We start from the raw sequence: 24,177 nt of genomic DNA on the forward strand, positions 1-24,177 counted from the left end.
AAGGAACCCGACTGTTCTCTGCACTTTTCCGCGTCTCGCACAGCTCGATATCGGCATTGTGGGCCTCGGGCACCCGTCATTCCTCGTTGCCTGATTGGCTCTTGTCCTTGGTATTCTGCTGCCGGGCCATCGGCTACTTACGGGCTAGACGAAACTTGCAGTTTCGGCTCCCCGTGCTATGCATCCCATTTCACGCAATGGTGTGCGGTGAGGACGTCTGCAAACCTCCTTAACAGTGGTGCAGGCTTATCCTCCAGCACCGAAAACACACACTGGCGTTCGAAGGATTACACGTGTCTGCTCGATGTCCCACTCGTTTGCAACTACAGCCCTTCTCTAGCAACTATAAGTAACCGCAGCGTACAGGCAGTTCCTATGATTAACTTGCCGGTGAGTATAGTTCCCACAAACGTTATGTGTGCCGCCTTAGACTTACCAAAGGTCTCGCATCCAAAATTTTCATGTATTCGATTCTCATCAGAAGTCCCGCCCGAAATTCTTCCACATTGCATCCGTTGTAGCATCGTCGTCATCGTTTTGCGAAGGGGAGGAAAGGAGGCATGCCAGGTGTGCGCGCCGCCGTGGAGGGGTGAGGACGAGGGTAGCGGAATTCACTCGCAGGCACGTGCCGCCGCAGCAACTCCGATTAGTCATGCGACATCTGGTGATGAGAACCCGGCATTGGATCAGTGTCACGTGTCAAATAACACTGATTTAATACCGTGCGCACATAACCCGATGTTGCTTGATTAGGCGGAGCTGCTGCGGCAGCACGCTTTTGCGATTGGATGCCGTTACCGTCCTCCTAACCTATCCGCGGTGGCACACATATCTGGGATGCCTTCTTTAGTCCACTCCGCAACGCGGCGACGATTGTGCGTCACGAATCTGCCGGAGCTCTCGGCGGCGCACGCTCAGAGTACGTGACTAGAAACTCCTGTGTTTCATTAGAGGCCAAATAGAACAGCCAGAGATCATCGGCAGGCACTCGTAGGAGGTTTTATAATAGGAGTAGAGCTACCACTCTAAAAGTTTTGGATGTGGACGTAAACTAATCGTTCCGCTGTGTCGAGATTGAATGTGGTTTGGATTTGTGTCCACGCATTTATCCCGGTACGTGGGAAAGTATCAGTGCAAAAACAGCCATGGCTATGTTGATTAGTGGAAGCTCGAGATCACGTTTCTTCGACATGAGGAGAGCGACATTATGAAGGATATGGTTGACTCACAGCAAAAAGCTGAACGTGGTTAGCTCGTCTCATGATGTCTGGCCTACGCGACGGTACGTACAGAAAGCATTTGGGATGTCCCTTATGGATCATTTATTCCTTAACCCCATTGTGGCTTGATGTAGATATCTCTTTGTACAAGCATGCCTTCCTGATTTCTCACTAATTTGTCAACATCTTTATGTAATGCCTTCCGAAAACTACTGTTATTCGATTACCTCTCCTCATCTTCCGTTTCTAGATAACCAAACACCTTAAATTGGCGCTATAACGTAGGCAGTGCATGCAAGCAACATGTATGATAGGGGTCCTAAATTAGTGACATTTTGGTAACCCTTGCTGTGTCGCTTTAAAGCCAAGAATTTAACATTATTTCTGAAGAGAACCGCAACATATAAAACAGTTTTTTCCGCTACCATGTGCTGCAACATAAAGCGGACAAAACATGTCACCTGAGCCTCGAAACACTGAGCTCACTTGACCGGTGTCTCACGGAAGTCACCTCCAGGCGAGGGTACTGTCTCCACTATGATGCAAGTCATGAAATGGGGACGGCTTACAAAAACATTTTTAACAGATAATAGGCTGACTCAGTTGCTTTCATTGGAAGAGGAACGAATATCTGAATTACATATGCAAATAAGGCATACATTGCAGACTTTCATTTCGTTTATTTAGATGTCGCTGGATTTAAAGGTCAATCAGTTATCGTTATTAATGAATCCTAACTTCTTCTTGAGATGCTAATAAGAACGCCATAGCGTTAAAGCATCTGTTCTCTAAAAAATGTGGCCATGTCGGTGTTAACATTGTTGCGAGCGAACAATAAAGCGCATGACTCTAGCGAAAAGGCAGTTTATCGATGAGATGACGCTGTACTGATTGTCGGCGGATTGTGCCAAATTACTCCACCATATGACATGGCAGGAACTAGAATCCGCGCTTCTGCTTTCCGTTTTGTTTGCAAGACGCAAGTCGACCATTCCAGAATGTTGAGGTAATGGTAAGACGCGCTATTCTTATATCACGCAGTAACATGTATAGACCTTGAATAAAGCGGGTTTTTAATGATATACAGGTTGGGTGCACTTTCACAGAACTGGTTTCCTAGGATTGTATGCTATTCAATATGTGCAAGGTGACAGAGATATAAATTAGAAGATTGGAGATTAAGCGAATAACAAGATTAATATGCCCGAAGGGGATCTTGGAAAGATGTTGAAGACAGGAAATAATAAAGCTGAAACATCGTGCAATCAAGGATAGAGTTAAATTGTTTCCCCATTTTTTTTTCGAGAGCTCTTTACTTTGGCTAATGCGTTCAAGATATTTCTGGACACACAGGGCAACTATAGCATATGTTCAAATGTTGACGTTCTTCAAAGCATTTACATGCAATGTACAAAAGAGGATAAATTTATTGAGTACGAGAACATGGTAAAACCATTTCTAATTTTTGTAAACACTTATGAAAACGAATAAATTATATTTCTCGCCATCTGGCTGGAGGTAAAATTTCAGCAAAACATATGAAGCAGTACCAGCTTTATTTCACAGTCTCACAATACCTTACAATTTTCCTCTGCAATGAAGCGTATTTTATTTATGATAGAGGATTTCTGTACTTGCCAGAAAAGCTACAATAAAACTTGCTGAGTGCTCGCTAATCACAGATGTATTCAAGAACCAGGGCAATATTACCTAAGCAAAATTTACGATCTATTGCATCTGATAAAGTGTTGAACCCTAGCAATATTGATCATCATCAGTCTACTTTTCCATTTGGTTTTTCTCCTCGAAGAACACAGAGGGGACGAGTAGACACAGCAATTCGGCATTGAAGTCCAATGTCTTTTTGAAGGTGAACTAGCAGTGCGCATTAAGGATCTTGAGCCTGCCTGCAACAATGATGGACATACCCTTGCCGCTTGTATTAACTGGCAAATTCCAGAGCAAGACATCTGATCTGTTTTCTTTCGCCCGAAACATGAGCACATTTTAAATAGCGAACAACGGCATACGCTGTTGTAGGCGTTCCCCGTGGTAGGCATCGAGAAAACGAAACCGAAGAGAGAACATTACGCCAAAACTGCCGTCACAAAGTACGTTAAAGAAACTCAGGCGTTTCTAAACATCCGTAAATGCCAGCGCATTTCAGCCTAAAGATAATCATTTATTCAAGCTTATGCAATGTTTTACATACAATAATATTTGTGCGTAAATTCCAGCCTTCAAGCTAGCTAACGTTCAACTCTATTATTGTATAGGAGAAAATGCATTTTCTTTATATTTAAACAAATTTTCGCAAAAATTTTAGTAGCCTGCAACAGAGGTTGTGCGCATGTTTCGCGCTTCAGTCGTGTACGTTTGAGGACTTGGCTCAAAAAAATGGTTATTTTTCACACCTCATGCGTTGTACAGCGAGATGCATCTCACACTTTCCCGCATAATCGTGCAGCTCACATATACGAAATCCTGTAACATCCATGCTGCGCTACGGCGATTGAAGCGCAGCTGCATTGCTGTGCTGCGGCTCCACTAGCTAGCAAACAATATTTTGCTCGTGGTGCTATCACCCGGATCTTTTAGTCGCTGTTCTATTGTCGACAAGCATTTTGAAACAATAGCCGAACAGCCATACGGCTTGAAAACACTCTAAACTTCTGTTACCTAGGTGCTCTTGCTTTATCTTTCTTTTCTCGTGTGTGGTAACACAAAATACGCAGACACGTTACAAAAATGCTGATTACCAACACCGACAGAGAGAGTGAGCACAAGCTACTGACATTCTGCTACACTGGAAATAACTGTTCGCTGCATTTCGAGTGAGCGTGTGTTAAAACGATAAGAGGCGCAGGTGAACCAGTGAATACAGCATGGTGTTATTGTATTGCCACTCTTGGGCTGATATCCTACACATTCATGCCGTTCTTAGCCCACTTACTTTAGGCAGTGTCGAAACGCATTAGCCGCCGTATTCTTGTGTAAGCGTGGCATTATCACTTTGCTGATAGTGTACTCGCGGTGTATCTTCTCTTTCGCTACCTTCAATTCCCAAATTTTGTCAAGCTTTTCCTGAGGGATTTATATCCTGTCCTAAAGTATGAAAAAATATAACTTCTTATTGACTGTATACTTAGGTAACTCAGGTACATTTGCGCACCTTTGTTTAAAAGTGATATTTCATATAAGTCGGATAGTGTGGCGTATAATATGGTACATTACGATTGCATGCTAATGACGAAGTACCATACGCAAATGAATGAAAGCCGAAGTTCCAGCTCACTAATTCCCATTAGCGTAACCAAGGCTAGATCGGTGCTCATTTTTTCTTTCAATCTAAGACATCTTTCCTCACTTGGTGGCCTTCGACAATTTCACATTCAGTTTTCCTTCCGAAGTTCTTGCAGAGTATGCATGCTCTTTATCGAGAGCTAGAAATTGCAGCTATTTTATTCTAAAATTCATTTTTACTTGAACTCGCTGCCACGAACTTTCACTTCCACTCCAGCAATTTTATTTTATTAGCAAGTTTTCACAGCTTTTTTGCCTTGCGTTTAAGTTGACTTTTCTAGTGCCGCATCATTCAGGATTCCGAGGAGGCCCTCACTGGTCACTGACCACGGCACATTGCAAAACATTGCGAAACACTGGAGTCCTTCGACACATAAAAAATTGCACGTAAAAAGATGGTCAAGGAAAAAAAAAGAAAGGTATCGTCTACAATAAGTAATAAAGACAGGTGTGACGACAGCGTTTTTTTTTTTTCTAAATGCCTTGCATACAACTATGGAAACATGAGCCGGCTCGAATAAGTTGACTGACAGACCCTCTGTAAGGATGGGCGATGACCCCAGTCAAAATTTTCAGGAGGCGGCAACGAAGTTATTTTCGTCGAAAAACGCGGTAACCAGACAGCGATCGTGATGCAAGATATTATCCTATTACCGCACTTCAAGCTCATCACATCTGCTGGTCGACAGTGGTGTTCTATTAGTGTATGAAGCAAGGCACACTAGATATTCTCCAGCGCGTTGCGAGAAATCTGGACGGCCACTAGAACAAAGTGCGGTTCAACCGAGAAGACTTCAGCTGTATCTAGTTGCACGCTAAAAATAATTTCTGATCATGCAAACGCCGCTGTCCCAACGCCAATTACGATTCATAGTTTCCAGTCGATAGAAAATTTTGAAATTTATGCGTCGTTCATAAATTTTGAATCAGCGCCCTGACGTGCCCCCTTCGTGCACTTTTATATATATAGTTATGTGGCGTAAATGAGTGCTTTGTTTCAAGTTTCAAGTTTTTAACTCTTTGTACTCCCCCGTCCCCCCCGGCCCACTCTAGCCGGTTTCCTTTCCCGCAACCAAAGCCTTCACTGGGTACACGCTCGGGGGAGCGACTTGCCACGAATGCCCAGCTGTGGGATTGGGTTTCGGCAGAGAGCGTTTGGCCGACCGCTCTGTCGTCGCCTTGGCGGCGCGTTGCCCTTGCTCCGGTCACTGGCGCGTCACGGTGTGGAACAACTGAGTCTAAAACACATACCTCTTGTGCCAACGGTTTTTTGAACAACCGGCACCGCTGGGGAAAGGGCCGTTTTGGTATACATGCTCGCGTTATCTGCTTCCAAGTTGGTCCTTTTTTTTTGTCCAAATGCTCTTGACCTTTTCTCAATTTCTGGCTGCTTCCGAGGGAGACTTGCCTTGCTTTTAGCGTCTTCTTCGGGGAAGCATTTCGCGTATGTAAATTCGTCGGCTCTCCACTTCCTCTTTTCAATCCCCTTCCCCCTTTTTTCTTCTCTCTCTCTCTCTGTCTTTCTCTCACCCTCTTTGTTGCATTACCAGCTGATAATTACGGGAGCTTTTCGCCATTTTTATCTATTCAGTGATGTGTGTTTCTCCATAGAGAGAGAGTGAGAACTCCTTCTCCCTCTCTTGACAGAAGCCCAAAGGTGCGGACTCATTCACCTTTCTCAATTATATCCTGAAGAAGGACGGTCCACAGTCAGAAACTGTTGCAAGAATAAAATAGGATGATCGGGAAAGCTGTGTGACAACCTGTTCGATTTTCCCTGGCCCATTAAGCAAAAGCAAACTATATATATATATATATATATATATATATATATATATATATATATATATATATATATATATATATATATATATATATATATATAGTTTGCTTTTGCTTAATGGGCCAGGGAAAATCGAACAGGATGTCACACAGCTTTCCCGATCATCCTATTTTATTCTTGCAACAGTTTCTGACTGTGGACCGTCCTTCTTCAGGATATAATTGAGAAAGGTGAATGAGTCCGCACCTTTGGGCTTCTGTCAAGAGAGGGAGAAGGAGTTCTCACTCTCTTGACAACACAACACAAAATGCAAACACAAAAAACACAAAATGCAAACACAAACACAAAATCCAAACACAAAATGTGGATGACACAAAGTGTCAAAAGCAAACTATATATATATATATATATATATATATATATATATATATAGTTTGCTTTTGACACTTTGTGTCATCCACATTTTGTGTTTGGTATGACACTGCTATATATATATATATATATAACGGGTGTCCAAGCTAACTTGAACCTAGGGTTAAAAAAATAAATACTTGAGATAGCTCACGGAAACCAGTGGCATGCAGTTGCCAGCCGTCTTGCGCCCCGCAGGCGATTTTTTTGTTTCGGAAATAGTTAATGGGTAATTGCGTAATTTGCCTAATATTTGCTCTAGGCAACAAGCGTGATTTGCAAACTTGGAGGGCACCTTCAGAAACACACACTTCATTTATTTTTAACATAGATACGTCGCATGTGTATCGTTTTCCAAGCTCTAAAAAAAACCCGCGAAATACAAAAAAAATCACGTGACAAGCTCATTCGTACGCCATGATTGTACTGCTCTCAACCGTGGATTGAGTGAACGAAAACCGCTCTCAGCCGTGTCTTAATATCCCACTTCCAGTGTTACGCTGATAATTTCGCGAACCCGCTCCGCCAGCGCATCGTGAGGTCGCTGGCCGTGCTCGCTGTAACTTGCATAGTCACATGTGCCCATTGGCTCACGCGCGCGAGGAATCCACCGTAGACATATCGGCCTGCCGCTGCAATCCACAGTCGCAACCGATTTTGTTCTCTCAAGCCACTCTTGAGAGCAGGGCAGTCGGGACACGCGAATACGCTAGTCACGTGATTGTTTCCGTGATTCGCGGGATTTTTAAAGCTCGGGAAAAAAAGTATATGTGCGGCTTTCTTTATCGCAAAGCAACAAAATGGGGGTTTCTGAGGGTGCTCTCCAACTTTGCAAATCACCTTTATTGTATAAAGTCTATATTAAGCAAATTAGAAAAATTAACCTAATGATTTACTGAAATATATACCAGGCGAAAAATTGGTTGTGGTGCGCGAGACAGCTGACAGATGCATGTAATTGATTTCTCTGGTTACCGATTACTGATTGGTTGCTGATGAAATGTGATAGGCTTCAGAAGCGTACAGCATTTGCTAATGATACGGTGGTTGACGTTTACTACGTTTCGCCGACGTACCCTGCAAATGGCTTTTGCTAGCTAAAACATTCCCAGCATTATTAAACTGCGCCAATTTGCTCAAGCCATGACGTTTGTAGATGAAAAATGTTAATAAATCCCCCCAACATGAACGTGCAAATAGGAAAATTGAATGTGTATGTTACTGCAAAGGTCAATGGCGTTCACGCACGTACCAGTTCCGTGCGTCGGGAGGAGAAGTGAAAAATACATTGACTCGATTTGGTTGCAGGCCCAGGCTTTTTTAAGCAGCACAAAAGAACACAATAAAATGCCAGGTATGCATCGGCTGTGGGCGAGCTCACGCAGATTCCTTTAATGTGAGCACCAAACGAACATACTAAAATCCGGCAAAGATATTTGCTGAGGCATTATATAACATAAATGGTGCAACCAATGCGTCAAGCCTGTTTTCTGAGGAGTTGAAGGTCAGTTTCGTTACACGTAAAAGTAATTTCAGTGTCAAAACACTACGTAGAATATTTGTTTGGGGACGTTTGTATCGCTCTTTTGAGGGGCATGTACGGGGTTGCGGTGGTTCAGGTGCCCGGTAAAGTCTCCGGTATACATATGCTTGTATTTTTATACTTGCAGCATATTTTCACATCCGAATATTGTTTGCTTGTCCAGCAAACACACAGCCATCTGTTTTGATGCGAAAAGATGTGGAAAAGGATCATGCCTTGGAATTACCAAACACTGAATATTTCTTATACTGCAATACACGAGTTTAAGCATGCAAGGAAGAGCCACAGTGAGCAGCGCTCGATTCAATGCAGACTGTGGAGTTCACAGTTCATTCTCGATACTAGGCAGCCGCGATGTTTTTGTAACAAGCTAGGGGTTGCATCTAAAAAACATTATATATGTGCGAGACAAATGACCATGCTGTCATTTTGTCGGATAAAAAAGGAAAATGAAATACTTCGTCGCGTAGGTTAACCGTAGGGCGAAATCCTCACAAATTGCAGGTAGCAAGCAGTGAACTTAAGCTTCAGGCAATCAGAAAAGTGCTGTTTTGTAGACTCCTTAATTGATACACTATATACAGCGAGCGAAAATATCAAGAATATAGACATTGGGTAAAATACAATTAGAACTCTTCTTAGTGGATATATGTATATTGTTATGATCGGGAATTACACTTTTTCTGAAAAGGCTACTTCAGCGAGACAGTTTTTCTTTTGTCAAATGACGTATATTTGAGGTGTGTTCGAGTTTATTGGACAATGTTCTGTACAGTATTCTTAGTCAGTTTTTCATGTGATATTCTATGCTCACGGTCAGGATCTCATCACTGGAGCATGTGTGTGGCAGTAAATTACAGCTGCAGCCGCAAATCTAGTTTATGCTGAGGCTAGTTGTAACTACTTAAGATATAGCCTTTGATTGAGCTGGCTACCCAGCCAAAAACTCATGTGCATCGATGTGGTTGGTAGCTGCTTTCACACTGCCCTGAAATATATAAATATCCATTGTCTTCGTAATGTATGCGAAGCAGCTTTGTTGTATAAAGACACCAAAGCCAAGGAAAAGTCAGGTTTATTAGGAGTGGCACAACTGGCAGCCTCAGACGAGCAACCCGCGGTGCATGGATCAGTGCACGTTTATATTCTTTCGTGAACTGCCAACGCATGCGCACTCCAGCACAGTGTAGTGCGAGAAGCCAGGGACAGACATAGCATTACCATTTATCGCGAGGTGGTATGACAATATAACAAAGCTTTAACGTCGCATCAAGTATGAATTTCCGTCGTCTTCGTAATATATCTGAAGCAGATTCAGTTATCTGAACAAACTCTGTGCAAATTTTAAATTCTCTGGTGCCATTGTTTACATTATTTGTTAATGTAGAGAAGGAAGGTTCAACTATATTTGGCTACAACCATTGTTAGGATATATATATATATATATATATATATATATATATATATATATATATATATATATATATATATATGTTTTGGGGAATCTACTTACAGTTTTGACTATCAAGAGGAATAATAAATAGTTCTTTTCAGGCCCGGCAGTTGCATGATATGTGTTTGCACGTTAAGGCAGGCATTAAAGCTACGAGCGTCATCACATAAACGAAAGTAGCAGCTTTCATGTGCATTTTGTAGTTTATATATACTCATTTGGCACCTACTTGCAGTAGCGACCACAATCACTCTCCATTTTACGGAGGATGGTTGCTTTTTCATAATTATTTACTTCTGCTACAGATGTGTCACCGTCTGGCTATAAATTAACATCTATTTCATTATGCATTAAAGTTGAGCAGCGTTGATTTAGCGAAACATTCCACCTTTTCTTTTCATCTTTTTAATTGACCAAAAGCGAAGCACAGCAGGTGACCGTCTGGTTATAAATTAACATCAATTTCATTATGCATTCAAGTTGAGCTGCGTTGATTTACCGAAACATTCCACCTTTTCTTTTCATCTTTTTAATTGACCAAAAGCGAAGCACAGCAGGTGACCGTCTGGTTATAAATTAACATCAATTTCATTATGCATTCAAGTTGAGCTGCGTTGATTTACCGAAACATTCCACCTTTTCTTTTCATCTTTTTAATTGACCAAAAGCGAAGCACAGCAGGTGACCGTCTGGTTATAAATTAACATCAATTTCATTATGCATTCAAGTTGAGCTGCGTTGATTTACCGAAACATTCCACCTTTTCTTTTCATCTTTTCAATTGACCAAAAGCGAAGCACAGCAGGTGACCGTCTGGTTATAAATTAACATCAATTTCATTATGCATTCAAGTTGAGCTGCGTTGATTTACCGAAACATTCCACCTTTTCTTTTCATCTTTTTAATTGACCAAAAGCGAAGCACAGCAGGTGACCGTCTGGTTATAAATTAACATCAATTTCATTATGCATTCAAGTTGAGCTGCGTTGATTTACCGAAACATTCCACCTTTTCTTTTCATCTTTTTAATTGACCAAAAGCGAAGCACAGCAGGTGACCGTCTGGTTATAAATTAACATCAATTTCATTATGCATTCAAGTTGAGCTGCGTTGATTTACCGAAACATTCCACCTTTTCTTTTCATCTTTTTAATTGACCAAAAGCGAAGCACAGCAGGTGACCGTCTGGTTATAAATTAACATCAATTTCATTATGCATTCAAGTTGAGCTGCGTTGATTTACCGAAACATTCCACCTTTTCTTTTCATCTTTTTAATTGACCAAAAGCGAAGCACAGCAGGTGACCCTCTGGATATAAATTAACATCAATTTCATTATGCATTCAAGTTGAGCTGCGTTGATTTACCGAAACATTCCACCTTTTCTTTTCATCTTTTTAATTGACCAAAAGCGAAGCACAGCAGGTGACCGTCTGGTTATAAATTAACATCAATTTCATTATGCATTCAAGTTGAGCTGCGTTGATTTACCGAAACATTCCACCTTTTCTTTTCATCTTTTTAATTGACCAAAAGCGAAGCACAGCAGGTAACCGTCTGGTTATAAATTAACATCTATTTCATTATGCATTCAAGTTGAGCTGCGTTGATTTACCGAAACATTCCACCTTTTCTTTTCATCTTTTTAATTGACCAAAAACGAAGCACAGCAGGTGACCGTCTGGTTATAAATTAACATCAATTTCATTATGCATTCAAGTTGAGCTGCGTTGATTTACCGAAACATTCCACCTTTTCTTTTCATCTTTTTAATTGACCAAAAGCGAAGCACAGCAGGTGAATCATGGTAATTGCTTTACACATGTGTTCGGCCTGAAATGAAAGGTATAATAGCTATATCTGGAGGTTTCAATATTTGCAAGTTTCATGCCGTTTATATTGATATCCCTATCTACAAGTCTTCACGCGCAGCATTGTGTGCAGAATCGAACTTCAGGATGCATGCGCGGTTTTCAAAATACGAAGTGCGCAATAGTAAACACAATTTAATGTCCTTAGCGAGGAACGTTTAAGGCCTATGTATTGGACTGGTTATTTTTATTTTGTCATCGATATTTTCGGGACTCCGACTATGATTGCTAATAGTAGCCTACGGTGCACTGCGTCTGACCTCTAAAGGCACCCTGCTAATCTAACTGACTGGATGGATAGAATATAGGAGCATCCGCTTAGAAATATTGTTTTGGATATTTTAACTATACCAGCATTCTATTTATTGAATTTTTGTTTCTACGTAACTAACATTATTTAACTTTTCTGCTTTTAAGCCACCAACCATCCAATCGTTTTTTACCAGCTCCACCACAGGTTCATTACCCCGGTCACTGGCATCTCTAAACCCCAGGGCCTCAGGAAATGTGATTGCACCTGCATCGACTTTCAGATGAATACCATCACATTCGAGTATAAGATGAAACTTGTTTTTGTGGATTTACCATATTTCCTGGATTTACCTCATTTTTGTGGATTTACCGCTGGACAGGCCGCTATTGGAAACTGACCCTGGCTACGTTTAACGCTAGAACCCTAGCTAGTGAAGCTAGTTTAGCAGTGGCTGTTAGAGGAACTAGAGGGTATGAAATGGGATATCATACGGCTTAGTGAGGTTAGGAGGCCGAATGAGGCATATACTGTACTGAAGGATGGGCATGTACTGTGTTATCGAGGTTTACCGGAGAGGCGAGAACTGCGAGTAGGTTTCCTTGTCAATAAGTATATAGCGGGCAATATAGATGAATTCTATAGTATAAATAAGAGGGTGGCAGGCATCGTAATTAGGCTTAATAAGCGCTATAAAATGAAGGTTGTACAGACCTATGCACCCACATGCAGTTATGATGACCAGGCAGTTGGAAGCTTCTACGAAGATGTAGAATCGACAATGCGAAAAGTAAAGACGCAGTATACTGTACTAATGGGCGACTTCAGTGTGAAGGTAGGGAAAAATCAGGCCGGAGAACAGGTAGTAGGTGACTATGGCATTGGTTCTAGGAATAGCAGGGGGGAGTTACTAGTTGAGTTTGCAGAGCGCAATAACTTAAGAATCTTGAATACCTTCTTCAGCAAACTGAAGAGCCGGAAATGGACATGGAAAAGTCCTAACGGGGAGATTAAAAATGAAATTGACTTCATACTGTGCTCAACCCCCGCCATTATACAAGATGTAGAGGTAATCGGAAAAGTGCGATGCAGTGACCACAGGATGGTGAGGTGACAAATTAGCCTAAATGTGAAGATGGAACGCAACAGATTAGTAAGAAAGAAACCCATCAACGAATTAGTAGTGAGGGGGAGGACAGAAGAGTTCAGTATCTCGCTACAGAACAGATATTCAGCTCTAACTGAGGATGGCGACATTAACCTAGAAGCAATGAACAATAATGTCAGAGACATCACTACTGAGTGCGCTGTAGATGTAGGCGGTAAGACAGTTAGAGAGGGTACCGGTAAGCTGTCTAAGGAGACGAAAGATTTGATTAAGAAACGCCAGAGTATGAAAGCTTCCAGTCTAACAGACCAGATAGAATTGGCCGAGATATCAAAGCTAATCAATAAGCGGAAGGTGGCCGATTTCAGGAAGTATAACATGGAGAATATTCAGCATGCTGTAAAAAACGGAGGAAGCCTTAAAGCGGTAAAGAAGAAATTAATCATAGGCAGAAACCAGATGTATGCGATAATGAACAAGGTGGGCAACGTCATCACGAATATGGACAAGATAGTCAAAGTAGCCGAGGAGCTCTATACAGATCTCTACAGCAGCCAAAGTAGTGAGGACCGTAATGAGATTCGTGGTAGGGAGAAACAGTCAGACTTTCCACCAGTGACGAAGGACGAGGTCAAGAAGGCATTCGAAACTATGAAAAGGGGAAAATCAGCTGGAGAGGATCAGATAACTCCCGATTTGATGAAAGACGGAAGAGGGGGGGGGGGGGGGGGGAGGGATATCGGGCTAGAAAAACTGGCCACCCTGTATACGCAGTGCCTGGTGCCATCGACGGTACCGGAACCATGGAAAAATGCAAACATTATTCTTATTTCTAAGAAAGGGGATTCTAAAGGCCTTAAAAATTGCAGACCAATACGCTTACTGTCGGTTACGTATAAGGTATTTACTAAGGTAATAGCTAATAGAATCAGGACAACCTTAGACTGCAATCCAGCAAAAGATCAAGCTTGTTTTCGAAAACGGTACTCTACTATCGATCATATCCATACCATCACCAGGTGATAGAGAAGTGCTCGGAATATAACTAGCCCTTATACATAGCATTCCTTGATTACGGAAAAGCATTTGACGCAGTTGAAACTTCAGCGGTGATGCAGGCATTGCGAAATCAGGGGGTAGATGAGCCGTACTTGAAAGTGCTTGAAGATATATATAGGGACTGCGCAGCAACCATAGTTCTGCATAAAGAAAGTAACAAAATTCCCATAAAGAAAGGTGTTAGGCAGGGAGACTCAATCTCCCCAGTACTATTCACAGCTTGCTTAGAGGAAATATTCAGAGACTTGGAATGGGAGCAGTTAGGGTTAAGGGTAGATGGAGAATACATCAGTAATCTGCGATTCGCTGATGACATTGCCTTGCTAAGTAACTCGGGGGATGAACTGCAAATAATTATTGATGACCTAGAAAGAATAAGTAGGAAGGTAGGCTTCAAAATCAATATGCAGAAGACTAAGGTAATGTTCAACAGCCTCGGGAAAGAACAGCAGTTTACGTTAGGTAGAAGGCACTGGAAGTAGTAGGCGAAAATGTCTATTTAGGGTAGGCAGTAACCGCAGATCCGGACCATGAAAAGGAAATAACAAGAAGAATAAGATTGGGATGGAGCGCATTTGGCAAGCACTCGCAGATTATGGCTAGCAGCTTACCGGTATCGCTAAAGAGGAAAGTATACAACAGCTGCATCTTACCTGTACTCACCTATGGGGCTGAAACGTGGAGGCTAACCATGAGGGTTCTACTTAAGTTGAGGACAACCCAGAGGGCTATGGAACGAAAAATGGTAGGGGTAACATTAAGAGATAGAAGCGAGCAGAGTGGGTCAGAGAAATAATTCAAGTTACTGACATTGTAGTGCAAATTAGGAAGAGAAAATGGGGATGGACAGGACAAGTAGTGCGAAGAGAAGATAACCGATGGTCGCTTAGGGTAACAAACTGGATTCCAAGGGAAGGAAAGCGTAGCAGGGGGCGGCAGAAAGTTAGGTGGGCGGATGACATTAAGAAGTTCGCAGGGGTCAAGTGGATGCAGCTAGCACAGAACAGGGTTAATTGCAGAAATATGGGAGAGGTCTTCGCCCCGCAGTGGGTATAGTCAGGCTGATGATGATCATAATTACATACTACACGTGTGTCATCTTCATGGTAATTTTTTTTTTTGTAGCTGCGTGGTTTAAGACACCCTGATCTAGCTTCAAAAAGTAGGGCACTGCCTCTTGAGTTATCAGAGAAATCTTCCTGATCTGCTTTCTCCGCTTTTGGTATAGCTCCACACTCTGTTTCTTTCCATAAAATTTATCCAATTTTTACCTTCTGTGTTTTTCACCTGTTGCTTAACGCTCTTTATTTCTTCGTCCTTGTGACCAGCATACCTACTGGTTAGTTTCCTAGTTCTTTTTCCCTATTATGAGTCAACGCTTTTTAGATATAGGTATATAAATAATATAGCTGCCCATCTGTTACTGTCCATTTTCGCCAGGCGTTCCTCATATAATATTTAACTCTGCGCTTCCCGTACTTCGAGAGATGCCGAGCCCATATCTACCTGTAACGTCTCATTTGTGGTATTGTAGTGAGTACCCAATGCTAACCGTCCTACGGTTCTCCAATGTATTTCTAATACCGACTGTATCTCTGCCTCTGCTTTTAGGCACAAAACGCATTGCCGAAAGTAAGGCCGGACACAATAATTCCTTTCCAAACACCCCTCAATGTCTGATACCTGTTGTATCCCCACCGCCATTTTTTCGACCTTTGGCCTTAAGCGATTGCTCATGCGTTCCAATGTATGCCAATCCCCCGAGATATTTATATTCTGCTACTCTGGGTATTTAATGACATTGTATTTTAAGACCCTGATCAGTTGAGCCGTTGAAAATCATCAGACCCGACTTATCTAGCCTAGAGCGTCCCCTTCGTCTCCGCAATACTTAACTAGAGTTTGCAATTCTTCCAGACTCACACTAGTAGCACAGTATCATCTGCATACATCAAACCGGGAGGCGCTGCTCTACGCCTGTCCACCTAATCTATACGACAAGTTAAAACCTAGGTTACTTTCTTGTATCCTACGTTCCAGGTTTATCATATAAAGCATGAACAGCAGCGGTGATAGAGGACAGCCTTGTTTTAATCATTTGCATACTTTGACATCTTCCGTACTTCGTATCGCTGCTGCCTATATGTTTTATGGCAGCAAAAAAACAGTAAGACAGAAAAAGCGAGGAGAAATTTCGGGTGACGCTTATAAGCTCCGCCGGAAGTAGATACGGTAGCTTTTCACACACACAAAATAGTTTTCTTTGTTCTTATCTTTATTTGTTATATATTGCCTTTTGTGGCCTGCCGAGCGGTGAAGTCAGCGGTAAACTCGAACGCCGCTTCTTAAAACTTGTTGCGTCCCGATGCGCGTTCAGCGGTCGCGCTGATAGTGTTCGATGCAATGCCGGGGGGGGGGGGGGGGGACTCCAACGTAAATTATGTAAATTCTGAATTTACGCATTGCAACAGACAGTAACGCCGAAGCCGGCCTTTCGGTGACACGGGCCCTTCGCCCTCGCGTACAAATGCAAGCAGCAGTCGTTATCAGACTCCAAATCAATCGTTCTCGCTTGCTTATTAGCATACACCTACGCTACACCATTGCCAAACTTCACTCGCGGAATGCAAACTACTAGGGCGCACGTGCCTGGAGGTCAGGATTCGAAGAAGCGCTAAAGCAAGAAAAAAACGTGCGAATGAGTATCTGCGCCACAAAAGAAAGCGGCACGTGCATCAACTACCCAATATGCCGGCGACCTATTGATCACCAAAGGGCTGCACCGAGACACGTACTCTCTGTACTGCAATAACATCAGTGCTTGGATGGCGAATCTGAGCTGACTTATTGCTCTTCTGCCTAAGTATTGATGTATTCCCTCTCATTGGTGAAGAAAGGTGGTGCCTTAATGATGGGAGTCTGTTACTTCTGAACGCGTCGTGTTGCCAAAGTTTTCCTAACGAGCACCGTACCTCAGGCGGCAGCAGAATTCCAACTTCGCTTTGTCTCATACACCATATATACTCAGTCTTTGCCTCTCTCTGTCAGTATCCAAAATGTTTCGAAATCTTGAGCTGGGATGTTTTGCTGGCACCGGGTTACGATGTGCTTTTTGACGCGTGAGCATTAGAACCCCTTGTTGTATGCGATCGCCCAATGTGACTGCCGTTGACTTAGTTCATGCGCAATCGAAAAAGCCCGGTCTTGCATACGAGCTGTGAATTTTCAGGACACCTGACAAGGTAATCATGCGTCTATGGTTGCGTAGTGTCTCCAGGTCGCACTGCGTGGTAGAGTTGGTGCTCCTACTACCAATGGTGCAGTAGCCTACTCAGGCATCCTGCTTCATTACTAAGAGTGAGATGGAAATCAAGCACACTGTGGTCCTTGTGCCGCGAGTCAGACGTCGCACACATAAGCGATGCACATACGAGCCCTAGTGAGGACAGGGGAGGGTAATGTGCTTTAGCTGTAGAGACAGGTGGTGAAGGCACTATAGTGAGATTGATGCGTTGTTCCAATATTATACAAGCGAGAACAAAGAGTTGATCGGTCAACTTTACCGAACAATGTAAAGTAAGCCTGTTCAATCAGTTGCATTGGGGGTTAATGATCAGAGTTTCAGAAAAGTAATAGTATCTGTGTCACTTGTTTGCATATAATATAACCTAATCAACTAGCATATCAGAACAAAACGTAAGGCTTGAGCGTAAACTCCATAGCATGCAAATGTATCGCCAGTATTTTTTTTAATTTTTGTTCTATTCTGGAAGTGTGTGTTGACAGTCTAATTGGCAAGGAGACAGGACACAGAAAAGATGCAGACAGGACGCTCGTCCTGTCTGCATCTTTGCTGTGTCCTGTTTACTGCGTAGTTTTATGTCTTCAGTATTCTACTATTTCTCCAGCCCCATAAAAAACAAAATCAATATTTCCCTGCAGTTTCAATGCTATCAATGCTTGTTGGCTGTACTCTAGCAGCCAAATTAGCGTAGATTATAAGCATTGTCACCTCCTCCGGTACTAAGTTACAATGATATACACAATAAAGCGAGAAGGCTTTCATTTATATCAACCTTCAGTCATATGCTGGGCCTATATCGTTAAGGAAGCTAAGGGAAAATGCTCATTATAGGTTCTATGCAGCTGTACTAATATTCAGTTTGACCAAACAGGGCTTGAAAATTGTCTGAAATGATTTTTCTAAATGCTCAAAGTAGAATTCAAGCCCTTTCTCATAAGTACTTTTCTAAGACATAATGTCATTGCACCTCCCTCGAGTGAAGCGCCCTCCACGGCAGTCATAAGTACAACGTCAATAAGCAGCAATCACACAGACTTATAGACCCGCTGTTGGGATGCCGGGATCGAATCTGCGGACGTACCACGCTTCCCCAGCCGGCGGCTTCCACGTGTCACAGGCCACGTGCCATTTGCCAGGAGAGCAAATTGACTGAAGTAAAAGCCGACACGACTTTTTACCCGTGTATAAGCTCCCCGAGATGACAGCACACTGATCCCTGCCTCCGAGGCTACAGTTTCAAGGGTGAGCAATTAAGGGTAAATATTCTCCCTTGCCCTAACATATTCCCCAATGTATTTAGCGCATTTTTCCGATACCCTTTGGCTATTGTTTTTTTAGCTAATACAGACGAAGAACATTGGTTGAGGAAAAGTGCAGGGTTTGGAGATGCGCTTCGCCGATACGACAATGCATTTCTAGGAAAGTAGGGAAAGCGGCTTTTCACATTCTTTTTGTATATGTTGGCTAAGGGTAGAGAAAAGGTTTGTGTATGGTTCCTTGATGACACATTTCATGCCTCCTGAAGACCATGTATCCATTACGCGTTTGGAATAGCGATAAAAGCAAAATCGCAACTTTCCTCGGCAGGTAATCATTCCTTCCTGATAATTTGCGTTCTGCACACAAGCTAAAATCAGCATTAATGAGCAGACGTAAATGGTGGATTCCACTGCTTTCATCCTCATAACTGCACGCGCTGACCGCTCTTAGTGTGTGAAGAGATCCGAAATCATTCCATGCGCAGCGTAGTGTTTCATATACCTGTAGCGTTCAAGTTCTGCCATGTAATGTTTGAAACAGTAAGGTTGAAATAAAAATTTGAAAAGAAAATTCGAAGTTGACTAACTTCTCTTCCACTTTAGAGTGTTGAGTGTGCAAGCAGACATTAATGCAAAAAGGCTTTCCCGAACAATGGTTTTTTTCTTTGGTCTTCATAGTGATTCGTTATAACGGTCGAATTTTTCTGCAAACAGTTTCGCGGAAGAACAATTGTAGTTCTCGTTAAGACAAGCTGATGAGGAAGCCGACCCTGTGATTGCAGGTCGCCTCTGTTTATTTATTTGTTTATTTCCTTACCCTCAGGGCCCGAGGGTATTACAGAGGGGAGTGGGGTACAATAAAAAAAAAAGAAAGTAAGAACAGCAGTCAGTATTAAAACAAATGTGAACAGTAGTGTGGCTGGCACAAATAACCAAGTTACAACAGTATAAGAATACAAATTAATAGCTACTGGCACAGACGTATGAGCAAACAAATATATAAGCACACAAATATACCACGTAAAAAAACATATAAACAATTTTGCGAGCAGTCAAGAAACAAAGTTGCTGAAATATACCATCATACACCTATTCAGCAGCAGAATTTGGGGGGAAAAAGAGAAAGACGTTTATTAAAAACAGCAGATGAACTAAAAACAATAAACAAATGACAGTGTGGAAGAATTCAATGTACTATGTTAACATCAGATTAGCTAAAGCAGATTTAAACACAGAATGGTTACTTATTTCAACAACCGATCTAGGAAGGCGATTCCTTTGAGCCGATGTGCTGGGGATGAATGAGTTGTAGAAGTGATTTGTTTGGCACGAAGGAATACCAACTTTATGACGGTGATCGATCCGAGCAGACATGTAGCAAAGTTGCGGTATGAATTTCCTCTTAAGGACGGGGTAATCACAGCATATCTTATTAAATAGGCAAAGACGGAATATATTTCTACGTTGAGACAGTAGTGGCAGTGATAAGCTTGATTTCATAGCAGTCACACTAGAACTACGATAATAGTTAGAGAGAATGAAACGGGCCGCAAGGTTCTGAAAAGATTCGAATTGATAGATTAGCGTCTCTTGATAGGGGTCCCAGATGAATGAAGCATATTCCAGTTTACTACGAACCAACGATTTGTAAGAGAGCAATTTTACGCAGGTGGAGGAGAGACTAAATTTACGACTTATGTAGTCTAACATGCGATTAGCGTTGTTGGTTACGTGATCTATATGAGCATTTCCGTTAAGATTATGGGAAATAAATGCACCTAAACATTTATAACAAGGCACGGACTCAAGACTACTATTAATAAGACGGTATGAGGGTAATAAAGCGTTACGACGATAGGCACGCATATACTTGCAATCGTTGATGCTCAGTTCCATGTTCCACCTGTTAGTCCGTTCAAGGGCATGATTGATATCGGATTGAAGGAGAGCAACATCAGAATCACTGTTAATTTCACGGTATATGACGCAGTCATCTGCGAAAAGATTTATTGTGGAACTTAATTTATCAGGTACATCATTGATACATATCAGAAAAAGGAAATGCCCTAGCACAGAGCTTTGTGGTACGTCTGATCCAACTGGAGCAGTGAAGGATTATGTGTTATTCGAAGTGACAAACTACGAACGATCTGTAAGAAAAGAATGCAGCCACCTGAGAACGTTAGGGTCAAGGTTCTGTTTACTTACTTTCAGAAAAAGCAGTTTATGAGAGACCTTATCAAAAGCCTTCGGAAAATCAAGAAGTATGCAGTATACAAGGAATGAATTTAGATCATGCGCGAAGGTTAAAAACTGCGTTTCAAAAAAAAAAAAAAAACTTCCGAAACCCATGTTGACAGTTAGTAAAAAAAGCATTATAATTAAGAGAGGCCCGGTAGATATGGCTGGTTAAGATGGCGGAGCAGACCGGTCACGTGGTGCTGCTGTTTGTATTGGCAGTCGGAGCCGTTCTCTGAGGCGTGAGGGTTCCAGCTCATGATATACCTACGCCAGCATCTTCGACTGTTACCTGAGCAACGCCGCTATATAACCCCTTTCCACCCTCGAACTCCCTCTAGCGCGATGCACGATAGAGCAATGCATGGGTTATGTACAGGATGAGTAATTTGTGGGAAACTCCAGGATTTTTTTCCACCCCAGCAATGAGTGGCACGTGTTACTGTGTGTTACTGCCTATGCTATGACCTAGCTCCCATTTAGGAGGCTGCTTCTATCTCTCTTCTCTCTCCTTTTGTTTTTTCTGTTATTTTTTTCACGTGACCTGTATTTATTGCGTGCTTCAGCAATGAACCCTGCAGTTGCGAGTTAACGCTTGCCCGTGTGTTACTTCCGTCCTTCGTGTACTTTCGCGCTATTTTCCATCATGAATGTTAACTAACTCGCCCAACTTTCGGCATTACTTATTTATATGAAGTTCTTAAGAATACTATAGGAACCAAGGTATATACAGATATGAACATAAGTCATCGTAACAGTTCAGGGGTGGAGATGTAATTGAAAGGCCTACGGTAAAGGCCATTAATGTCAGGAGGGATTGCTTGGCTACTGCGGAGCAGTCATGGTCGACAATGAGCCGTACGTGACAGAGTGGTTATGTGCCACTTTTGAACCATTCGCCAGACTAGAAGTGGTTGTGTGTTTGGACAGCGCGCTCAGAAACCGTGGCTCTTGCTGGTGTATTTGACTGTAGTAACCGGGTGCCACCGAAAGCAGGACAGCCCAGAAAGTTGCTGTCGAAGACATGAATGATTCCTCACAGTGCTGCGAAATTTGATGCGCGTCCGAGAAGGTAGGTGGGGTGACGGGCAAAAGCTCTTGCAGCGCAGCTGACTGCGCTGCTCCAAACGTGAGAAAGGTGGTCGGGCTGCATAAGGATTGCGCTCTCAGGGTGAAATATTCTCGCTAGTTGTTTGGGGAAGATGGGTTCGGGTATATAGGTGGATGAAGTGGAGCTGATGGAGTGGACCTGAGCATATCCTATTTCGTCGTTACACGTTGGTGAGGGTACCACAAGCCATACGGGCGCAAGAAAATTATCAGCATCAAGCATTTGTAGGACTGATAGGTAAATCTTCCAAGGGTGTAGAATTGCAGGAAAATGCGGCCATGTCTGCGCTGCAAAGATCCGGGACTAAGAGGGGATCGCAGCTTCAGAGACTGGCAGGGTTGGCAAGAGAAGGGATGCCAGCAGCCCATCAGGTGACAAGCGCAGGAGACGAGGTTGTTGGTACAGAAGGTGTGCAGGAATCCAAAACGGGTACGCCTGGCTTCTGCCAAACCTTGAAGTCCGGTGGTGCGCTGGAGTTAGGCGCAGGAGCAGCATTGAGTCTGGATGGCGCTCGCACTTTAGAAGGGGTGATACACTTGGCAGAGACGGCGCGAAGAACGTGTGGGCTGAGAGTCGGCGGAAGATCCAAGCCACAGTTATCAGCGAGGCCTTTCTGGAAGAGTATGAAGATCTTTTTGCGAGATGACGGCACTCCAAGCCGTATCAAGACAACTGAAGGACTCTCCCGGTGGCCTAATGGTACCGGAGGAGCGGACTCGATATGTAGTTTATGGTGAAGTGACTTTCCAGTAGAGCATGCCATAGAACGCGGTCTAGGGCATAGAATAGAGAAAAATGTGGTAGCCGTGGAAGTGCGAGGCGCATGACTGGCATTTGGGGCTCAGCGTGCTATCAGTGCTTCGTGGTAAGAGTCTAAAAAGAGGTGCTTTTTTTTAGACTCTCCAATAAGCCTTGTTCGAAGCTAATGATGTCAATCGGTTCGTAAAACATACACATCTCCTCTTGCTTAAACGCCTTGGTATCACATTTCACAACTTATTTCGGAATATTCACCTTGATAGCACAGCCGCCAATGTTTTAATAGGTGTAGGTATCCTGTCAAAGCTTAGGTACTACTAGTGTTATAAATTACAGTTTCCTATTTTAGGGTGCAAACCCTGTCTCCAATATTAAAAAAACTCTAAGTACTGCAGGAAACCTGTTCGTGCAATTGCCAACCTTCCAAATAACGCACACACCAAAACCTATATTTGAGGCATTAAGCATTGTAGGTCCTTTCGCATAAGTGTACAGAACAAACTTAAATCGAGGCACTGCGTTTCTCGCCACTTTGTGTAGGCTAATATGTATAGAATGCCCCTACAATATGCGAATTGGACACAATTGGTCTTCAAATTGAATGCGAACTACGACGACAGATGCTGTCCTACATATTACCGCCAATTTTAAACAATTGCGATAAATTTTAATTAGTGTTCGTCTGCTTTTTCTTCCTTATATCATCAAATATTTACTTGCTTTACTAGGAAAGCCTTGCTGTGGTGCCTTCCCTCTCGACCTGAATTTTTATGCCTTCGACATATGTATTGATTTTCGATGCCGTGCATGCTCTTTGTTTAAATATAAATATGTCACAGGTATAGCTTGTGCTACAGTGTTGTGAAAGTATTGAGATTTTGTGCACAGTGAAAATGCTGTAGGGGGCGGGGGCCGCCGGCAATCCCAACATAGGCTTTTTGTTCTCGCCCGTCACATTCTTGATGTGAAATAAACATGACTGAGATGGTATATGCAGACATAGCGCACTTATAGCCGGGACGTTATGCACCAGTGGGAATCATGTGGTCGCGAGCCGAGATCGATCAGAATGTCAAGCTGGAGGTAGGGCGAGCCATTAGTGCAGGTACTGCGGCGGCAGAACGTCGGTTGTGGGCCACAAAGTCGAACCAAGGATTTGGGCGGCACAGCACTGGTAGGACAGGGTTGTGACTTTCGGGCTGTCGCCCGTGGTCACCAACTGTAAAACACGCTAAAGGTTGTTCACAAGGAATGCAGCCACGCTAACTGAGTATCCCTCAAAAAACGGAAGTGGCCTGCAATCACCGGGCTACCTTCTTTATGAACAATTTTGAGCGTGTTCTGCGACGCTTCTGTAGAAATGTAGCAAACTGTGGACCAATGTATATGGGGCTTTTTTGGCACTATAAAAACGAAACTGATACTTTTTGACATCAACACTAAGGTGCTGCTTTAAATTCTAAATCGCTACCCCGCCCATATGATTTTACATGCGACTCATGAGT

At 42.7% G+C, this 24,177-nt stretch overlaps 1 protein-coding gene across 4 annotated transcripts in view; it reads left to right on the plus strand.

Moving 5' to 3' along the window:
* Positions 1–2,016: 2,016 nt before the first annotated feature.
* Positions 2,017–24,177, plus strand: part of LOC146174870 (uncharacterized) — an 86,788-nt gene continuing 64,627 nt past the window's right edge. For 2 of the 4 annotated variants that reach the window (XR_014702003.1, XR_014702004.1), the window contains exon 1: positions 2,017–2,232. Coding sequence is in view for 1 of the 4 variants with exons in the window: in XM_084584046.1 (XP_084440172.1) it covers positions 2,150–2,226 (77 nt within the window). In the remaining 3 variants the exon portion in view is untranslated. The remainder of the gene's footprint in view (positions 2,233–24,177) is intronic. The other 2 variants (XR_014702005.1, XM_084584046.1) reach the window with 1 other exon arrangement.

This window comes from Amblyomma maculatum, chromosome 11, assembly GCF_055883805.1.
Source record: "Amblyomma maculatum isolate TAMU_Amacu chromosome 11, ASM5588380v1, whole genome shotgun sequence".
In the NCBI taxonomy this organism is placed as follows: Eukaryota; Metazoa; Arthropoda; class Arachnida; order Ixodida; family Ixodidae; genus Amblyomma; species Amblyomma maculatum.